Source organism: Rutidosis leptorrhynchoides, chromosome 6 (genome assembly GCF_046630445.1).
Source record: "Rutidosis leptorrhynchoides isolate AG116_Rl617_1_P2 chromosome 6, CSIRO_AGI_Rlap_v1, whole genome shotgun sequence".
Taxonomy (NCBI): Eukaryota; Viridiplantae; Streptophyta; class Magnoliopsida; order Asterales; family Asteraceae; genus Rutidosis; species Rutidosis leptorrhynchoides.
The window spans coordinates 84,267,189-84,276,534 of NC_092338.1; the positions used below are offsets into that span (position 1 = coordinate 84,267,189).

General features: G+C 35.4%; 1 protein-coding gene across 2 annotated transcripts; it reads right to left on the reverse strand.

Annotated features, from left to right (window-relative positions):
• Positions 1 to 7,178: 7,178 nt before the first annotated feature.
• Positions 7,179 to 8,532, reverse strand: LOC139855547 (protein SRC2-like). Of its 2 annotated transcripts, none has more exons than XR_011761484.1 (2): positions 8,335 to 8,532; positions 7,179 to 7,906 (listed from the first exon to the last, which is right to left on the reverse strand). XR_011761484.1 is itself a non-coding variant. In XM_071844780.1 (2 exons), exons 1-2 carry the CDS (start codon positions 8,422 to 8,424, stop codon positions 7,476 to 7,478), a joined length of 540 nt encoding a protein of 179 aa, XP_071700881.1. In that variant the 5' UTR covers positions 8,425 to 8,526; the 3' UTR covers positions 7,215 to 7,475. The 2 variants fall into 2 exon arrangements, 1 of the variants encoding a protein (XP_071700881.1); XM_071844780.1 differs by having other exon boundaries at positions 7,215 to 7,906; positions 8,316 to 8,526.
• Between the last annotated feature and the right edge of the window lie 814 nt (positions 8,533 to 9,346).

Consider the following 9,346-nt stretch of genomic DNA (forward strand, 5'->3'; position numbering starts at 1 on the left):
CTAACTACGGCACCTATATTGTCATTGCCTGAAGGGAATGATGATTTTGTGATTTATTGTGATGCATCAAAACAAGATCTCGGTTGTGTATTAATGCAACGAACGAAGGTGATTGCTTATGCGTCTAGACAATTGAAGATTCACGAACAAAATTATACGACGCATGATTTGGAATTAGGCACGGTTGTTTTTGCATTAAAGACTTGGAGGCACTACTTATATGGGGTCAAAAGTATTATATATACCGACCACAAAAGTCTTCAACACATATTTAATCAGAAACAACTGAATATGAGGCAGCGTAGGTGGATTGAATTATTGAATGATTACGACTTTGAGATTCGTTACCACCCGGGGAAGGCAAATGTGGTAGCCGATGCCTTGAGCAGGAAGGACAGATAACCCATTCGAGTAAAATCTATGAATATAATGATTCATAATAACCTTACTACTCAAATAAAGGAGGCGCAACAAGGAGTTTTAAAAGAGGGAAATTTAAAGGATGAAATACCCAAAGGATCGGAGAAGCATCTTAATATTCGGGAAGACGGAACCCGGTATAGGGCTGAAAGGATTTGGGTACCAAAATTTGGAGATATGAGAGAAATGGTACTTAGAGAAGCTCATAAAACCAGATACTCAATACATCCTGGAACGGGAAAGATGTACAAGGATCTCAAGAAACATTTTTGGTGGCCGGGTATGAAAGCCGATGTTGCTAAATACGTAGGAGAATGTTTGACGTGTTCTAAGGTCAAAGCTGAGCATCAGAAACCATCAGGTCTACTTCAACAACCCGAAATCCCGGAATGGAAATGGGAAAACATTACCATGGATTTCATCACTAAATTGCCAAGGACTGCAAGTGGTTTTGATACTATTTGGGTAATAGTTGATCGTCTCACCAAATCAGCACACTTCCTGCCAATAAGAGAAGATGACAAGATGGAGAAGTTAGCACGACTGTATTTGAAGGAAGTCGTCTCCAGACATGGAATACCAATCTCTATTATCTCTGATAGGGATGGCAGATTTATTTCAAGATTCTGGCAGACATTACAGCAAGCATTAGGAACTCGTCTAGACATGAGTACTGCCTATCATCCACAAACTGATGGGCAGAGCGAAAGGACGATACAAACGCTTGAAGACATGCTACGAGCATGTGTTATTGATTTCGGAAACAGTTGGAATCGACATCTACCGTTAGCAGAATTTTCCTACAACAACAGCTACCATTCAAGCATTGAGATGGCGCCGTTTGAAGCACTTTATGGTAGAAAGTGCAGGTCTCCGATTTGTTGGAGTGAAGTGGGGGATAGACAGATTACGGGTCCGGAGATTATACAAGAAACTACCGAGAAGATCATCCAAATTCAACAACGGTTGAAAACCGCCCAAAGTCGACAAAAGAGCTACGCTGACATTAAAAGAAAAGATATAGAATTTGAAATTGGAGAGATGGTCATGCTTAAAGTTGCACCTTGGAAAGGCGTTGTTCGATTTGGTAAACGAGGGAAATTAAATCCAAGGTATATTGGACCATTCAAGATTATTGATCGTGTCGGACCAGTAGCTTACCGACTAGAGTTACCTCAACAACTCGCGGCTGTACATAACACTTTCCACGTCTCGAATTTGAAGAAATGTTTTGCTAAAGAAGATCTCACTATTCCGTTAGATGAAATCCAAATCAACGAAAAACTTCAATTCATCGAAGAACCCGTCGAAATAATGGATCGTGAGGTTAAAAGACTTAAGCAAAACAAGATACCAATTGTTAAGGTTCGATGGAATGCTCGTAGAGGACCCGAGTTCACCTAGGAGCATGAAGATCAGATGGAGAAGAAATACCCGCATCTATTTCCAGAAGATTCGTCAACACCTTCAACAGCTTAAAATTTCGGGACGAAATTTATTTAACGGGTAGGTACTGTAGTGACCCGAACTTTTCCATGTTTATATATATTAATTGAGATTGATATTTACATGATTAAATGTTTCCAACATGTTAAGCAATCAAACTTGTTAAGACTTGATTAATTGAAATAGGTTTCATATAGACAATTGACCACCCAAGTTGACCGGTGATTCACGAACGTTAAAACTTGTAAAAACTATATGATGACATATATATGGTTATATATATAGTTAACATGATATTATTATAAGTAAACATATCATTAAGTATATTAACAATGAACTACATATGTAAAAACAAGACTACTAACTTAATGATTTTGAAACGAGACATATATGTAACGATTATCGTTGTAACGACATTTAATGTATATATATCATATTAATAGATATTCGTATATCATAATATCATGATAATATAATAATTTAAAATCTCTTTTGATATTATAAACATTGGGTTAACAACATTTAACAAGATCGTTAACCTAAAGGTTTCAAAACAACATTTACATGTAACGACTAACGATGACTTAACGACTCAGTTAAAATGTATATACATGTAGTGTTTTAATATGTATTCATACACTTTTGAAAGACTTCAAGACACTTATCAAAATACTTCTACTTAACAAAAATGCTTACAATTACATCCTCGTTCAGTTTCATCAACAATTCTACTCGTATGCACCCGTATTCGTACTCGTACAATACACAGCTTTTAGATGTATGTACTATTGGTATATACACTCCAATGATCAGCTCTTAGCAGCCCATGTGAGTCACCTAACACATGTGGGAACCATCATTTGGCAACTAGCATGAAATATCTCATAAAATTACAAAAATATGAGTAAACATTCATGACTTATTTACATGAAAACAAAATTACATATCCTTTATATCTAATCCATACACCAACGACCAAAAACACCTACAAACACTTTCATTCTTCAATTTTCTTCATCTAATTGATCTCTCTCAAGTTCTATCTTCAAGTTCTAAGTGTTCTTCATAAATTCCAAAAGTTCTAGTTTCATAAAATCAAGAATACTTTCAAGTTTGCTAGCTCACTTCCAATCTTGTAAGGTGATCATCCAACCTCAAGAAATCTTTTTTTCTTACAGTAGGTTATCATTCTAATACAAGGTAATAATCATATTCAAACTTTGGTTCAATTTCTATAACTATAACAATCTTATTTCAAGTGATGATCTTACTTGAACTTGTTTTCGTGTCATGATTTTGCTTCAAGAACTTCGAGCCATCCAAGGATCCATTGAAGCTAGATCCATTTTTCTCTTTTCCAGTAGGTTTATCCAAGGAACTTAAGGTAGTAATGATGTTCATAACATCATTCGATTCATACATATAAAGCTATCTTATTCGAAGGTTTAAACTTGTAATCACTAGAACATAGTTTAGTTAATTCTAAACTTGTTCGCAAACAAAAGTTAATCCTTCTAACTTGACTTTTAAAATCAACTAAACACATGTTCTATATCTATATGATATGCTAACTTAATGATTTAAAACCTGGAAACACGAAAAACACCGTAAAACCGGATTTACGCCGTCGTAGTAACACCGCGGGCTGTTTTGGGTTAGTTAATTAAAAACTATGATAAACTTTGATTTAAAAGTTGTTATTCTGAGAAAATGATTTTTATTATGAACATGAAACTATATCCAAAAATTATGGTTAAACTCAAAGTGGAAGTATGTTTTCTAAAATGGTCATCTAGACGTCGTTCTTTCGACTGAAATGACTACCTTTACAAAAACGACTTGTAACTTATTTTTCCGACTATAAACCTATACTTTTCTGTTTAGATTCATAAAATAGAGTTAAATATGAAACCATAGCAATTTGATTCACTCAAAACAGATTTAAAACGAAGAAGTTATGGGTAAAACAAGATTGGATAATTTTTCTCATTTTAGCTACGTGAAAATTGGTAACAAATCTATTCCAACCATAACTCAATCAACTTGTATTGTATATTATGTAATCTTGAGATACCATAGACACGTATACAATGTTTCTACCTATCATGTCGACACATCTATATATATTTCGGAACAACCATAGACACTCTATATGTGAATGTTGGAGTTAGCTATACAGGGTTGAGGTTGATTCCAAAATATATATAGTTTGAGTTGTGATCAATACTGAGATACGTATACACTGGGTCGTGGATTGATTCAAGATAATATTTATCGATTTATTTCTGTACATCTAACTGTGGACAACTAGTTGTAGGTTACTAACGAGGACAGCTGACTTAATAAACTTAAAACATCAAAATATATTAAAAGTGTTGTAAATATATTTTGAACATACTTTGATATATATGTATATATTGTTATAGGTTCGTGAATCAACCAGTGGCCAAGTCTTACTTCCCGACGAAGTAAAAATCTGTGAAAGTGAGTTATAGTCCCACTTTTAAAATCTAATATTTTTGGGATGAGAATACATGCAGGTTTTATAAATGATTTACAAAATAGACACAAGTACGTGAAACTACATTCTATGGTTGAATTATCGAAATCGAATATGCCCCTTTTTATTAAGTCTGGTAATCTAAGAATTAGGGAACAGACACCCTAATTGACGCGAATCCTAAAGATAGATCTATCGGGCCCAACAAGCCCCATCCAAAGTACCGGATGCTTTAGTACTTCGAAATTTATATCATATCCGAAGGGTGTCCCGGAATGATGGGGATATTCTTATATATGCATCTTGTTAATGTCGGTTACCAGGTGTTCACCATATGAATGATTTTTATCTCTATGTATGGGATGTGTATTAAAATATGAAATCTTGTGGTCTATTATTATGATTTGATATATATAGGTTAAACCTATAACTCACCAACATTTTTGTTGACGTTTTAAGCATGTTTATTCTCAGGTGATTATTAAGAGCTTCCGCTGTCGCATACTTAAATAAGGACGAGATTTGGAGTCCATGCTTGTATGATATTGTGTAAAAACTGCATTCAAGAAACTTATTTTGTTGTAACATATTTGTATTGTAAACCATTATGTAATGGTCGTGTGTAAACAGGATATTTTAGATTATCATTATTTGATAATCTACGTAAAGCTTTTTAAACCTTTATTGATGAAATAAAGGTTATGGTTTGTTTTAAAATGAATGCAGTCTTTGAAAAACGTCTCATATAGAGGTCAAAACCTCGCAACGAAATCAATTAATATGGAACGTTTTTAATCAATAAGAACGGGACATTTCAGAAAGTACCCAGTCACTGTGCAGAAGTCTGTGAATGATCACATGAGATATAGGCTGTCTACAGTGGAGCATGCATCACCGAAGAAGAAGTACCAGCTGCAGTAGCAACTATTTCCAAGTCATTTTCTCTTAGCCTCAACTTGAATGTCCTTTTCCATAAGCTTGGATGTGAAAGCTGTCAATGTCAACTGTCGACTAGAAGTAATAGCCCTGTTATGAATCTGTTCAATTTCAGCATCCCATCTTTCTGGAAGTCCATCCTTCAAAACCCGTATAGCCTTAACATCTGACACCTCAATTCCATAATCAGCCATCTCAGAAACAAGAAGTCGGTATCTAGACAACGTCTGCCAAAGAGTCTTGGAAGGAATAGCAGCAAACACTTTTCATTCATCTTTTAACACTTTACCCTTAGTTGCACGGTAAACCGCAGTACCCTCTGTGGCTGACTGAAGAGCAAGCCAAAGTGTATATGACGTCTTATTCCTGTTCTTAAACTGCTGAAAAATGTCTTTAGACAAGGCCTGAGTAAGATGTGCATAACATCTACATTCCAAATTATACTGTTCACGTTTACCAGGATCAAACTATGATGTTTCTTTCGGTTCACCATTACCCCTACAGGCCAGACATACTCAGTTTCAATGAACTCCCACAATCTAGAGTCTATACCGTTTAAATAGATCATAAATCTACTTTTCCAGTCTAAAAACTCATTAAGGTTCTCAAGTTTCAGAACCTTGTTTGAGGTTCCCGATTCACTCTCGGAAAGTAGCATTTTTTTGAAGTCCAGGAGTTATCACAAGGGCAGTATATTCATTAGCAACATCTTGATTAGTGTCGTACATCTTGATTAATTAAGTTTGATTAAAAGCAAATTAAGTTTCTGATTAAATAGTCACACGGTCGAGTGTCTCGGTTACACGGTCGAGTGTCTATGTCACGCAGTCGAATGTCTAGGTCACACGGTCGAGTGTCTAGGTCACACGGTCGAGTGTCTAGGTCACACGATCGAGTGTCTATGTCACATGGTCGAGTGTCTACTCAAACGGTCGAATGTCTAACAAAAATTGGGCAGCACTTCATTACTATAGTTCACTTTGGTATTACAACTCCCACGGTCGAGTGTCTGTGTCACTCGGTCGATTGTGTTACTCACACGGTTGGGTGTCTAGACTCACACGGTCGAGTGACTTGATAAAACTAACACGGTTTGACTTCAACTCACACGGTCGACTGGTAAACTCGCTCGGTCGGTTGAGGGACTCACTCAGTCGAGTATCAAGACTCTCACGACCGAGTGTGTTCTTGACAGTAACTGGTCGATTTTTAGGGTTTTTTAATGGGAAAATCGATTTTTCGATCGATTATTGACCAAAACACCTAAAACAAAACGTTGGGGATCCTGCTAAATACAAAGGTAACACGTTTTAACACAAAAAACTTCTACTATAACGTAAGAACACAGAAAAACAAGAACAAAACGGATTAAACACCAAAAACCTAAAAATTTTGACCCAAAAACGATTTTAATCAAGCAAACCAGAGACTCCAGCTCTGATACCACTTTGTAGACGACGTAATGGTGAATCTTAGGTCGCTTGTAATCGAGACTAGAGGCGGAAATCACTAGAATCGAGTAAAACTGAGATACGGGTCGTGTCGGGATTGATTTTGGTCAAACCTATGGTAGAATCTAGATTAGATCGATGTCTAAACGGATTATTTCGGTGGTATATGGTGTTAGGGTTCGGCTGGGACGAAAACCAGATGCATAGGGCTAATGGAATGTGTAACCTCACAAAGGAGGTATCAACCCGTATATATACTGCATGCCAGACACGGTCGGTCGACTGTGTAAGATAGTCAGTCGACTGAGTCACACAGTCGGTCGAGTGTGTGGACACACTCGGTCGACTGTGTATGCAGTTTAACATATTGATTGTTTAATTAAATAAGCACACACAAACACGTATATAATCAATAGTCACCGAGATGCGTTATTACATGACCAAATGTATTAAAAAGATAAATGATCTACGGCTGAGAATGACATGCACCAACAACTAGTATACTCTTTTGTGCTCGATCCACATTCATCATATAAAGAGATCGACTTAAAATTCTTACGTTACTCAAGTTTCATTACATGCTTAAATATACCTAGCTTTTTATCTTCATTAACTTTTTATCTAGCATGTTCAGATAAAAAAGTTTGGGAACCAAATCAAATTGAGGTAGAGCAAATAAACATGATTATTTACAAAATTCTGCAAACAGTACTTAAGCCATATCATGCTATGCTACTAGAATCGGTTAACAAAAAGGATGCAATACTATCTGCGAGCATTAGCTTTTCGATAGAGACTTTATCGCCGAACCTATACGAGAAACAAAGTTGTCCTTGTGACTCGATTGAGCCTTTTAGTACAGGGTAACAAACTACTGCGCTACCACCCGTTGTACACGCATACTCATAAAGATCTTTTAACGATTTATGAACTTCTCCTATGTATCGATCCCCAAGCTTACGCTTACAATATAGTTTGATCACGAGCACTGTACCATAGTGCTCGACTGATGAATCACCTACCACGTACTTCATTGTGTAGTTCCATGCAGGATTGGTTTGCCCGTGTTTATCCACTGGGGTCCGTTTCTCCGTTGTATCAATACCGTTGATTAGTACCTGAATCCGTTCCATATCATCAATGTAGATAGTGTCTAGATGAAAGAAAAATCGAATGAAATTTTAGTATGGACCAAGATTATTATCATTATTAAGTTCATGGGAGGTCCAGAGGGAAGCAACCTGATCGAGTGCTCGGGGCATATGGTTTTCAGGGGGCACTTTTTTATATATATACAGACACAATCGGAGATTTGAGAAACAGATGAACTAGAGAAACACAACTGAAGCAGCGAAGATGAAGCAGAATATGCCCAAAAACAACAATCAAAGGCCCCAGAAAAAAGAAAAACTTAGCAAGGTTTGGACCTGATTTTAAATAACTTTTTTTTTTTTTAAATAATTCATATTACTCGTTAAGGCCTATTGACCTTTTTTAACTTTCTAAAGGTACTTAAATTCTTGAGACTAGCCCTGAATAATTTAAGAGGAAAGATCAAATACCTGAGGAAAGATCAAATACCTTGGCGTAAACTTTCATTTTGAAAATTCTTCTAACTTGTCTTAAATCATTGGCATAATTGATTGTTAAGTCCAATGTTCTGCACTCCATTTTCGCATCTATTAATGTACTTAATTAGCAGCAGCCTTTCTTTGTGTTTAGTGTTGAAGTTTTCAAGTGTCTCCACGTCCATATATTTTAAAGATAAGCTTATTTATTATTCATTTATAGACGACTTTGAAATAGTAAGTCGCTAACTTAATTGTCTTTGTACTGAATTTTTCAATATATTATATTTATCTCTTTTCTGTAAGAAAGAGCCAGGAAGTTATACAAAGACTGCTATTTCGCAAATTTGTCAGTAATAGATCCATTTGCCGGGATGTGAAATACCCAAATTTCAGTTGAAGAATTAAAACATTTTATATAGGTATTGTGAAAAAACTTTACTATCGTATAATAAAGTATTTTTGTTAACAAAATATATATATATATTCTCTTGAAAGATCATTTTAGTTTGGGGGATGATTCTCACACACACTTTTTTGATCCTCACACACCAATTGAGTATTATTAGAAGAGTAAAATGTTAAAATAGGTGTGTGAGGATCAAAAAAGTGTGTGTGAGAATCATCCCCTTTTTAGTTTCCATTAATCTTCGTAATATTATATTATCATTAAAAACTATATTGTGATAAATTCAAATAACATTAACATGATGTACTTAAATTAGTCATTATTATGGTCAACAAATAATGTATAAAATGTGATAACGCTATATGTGTTCAAATAAACTTCAACAATATATTTATATCCAAGGCGACTCTTAATTCTTAATCCCAAATAAAAGGATGAATAAAATTTTGGACTATAGCTTAACACAAAGTCAACTCAATTTATCAGCACGAAGTTTTCTTGCATCTTCCAAAATCCAATTTAAGACTATTCTTTAGTTTTATAATGGGTCATAATAAGGGTACATACCCTATTGGATCACTTTCTCTTTCATGACAACACCACATCTCATTCTTCT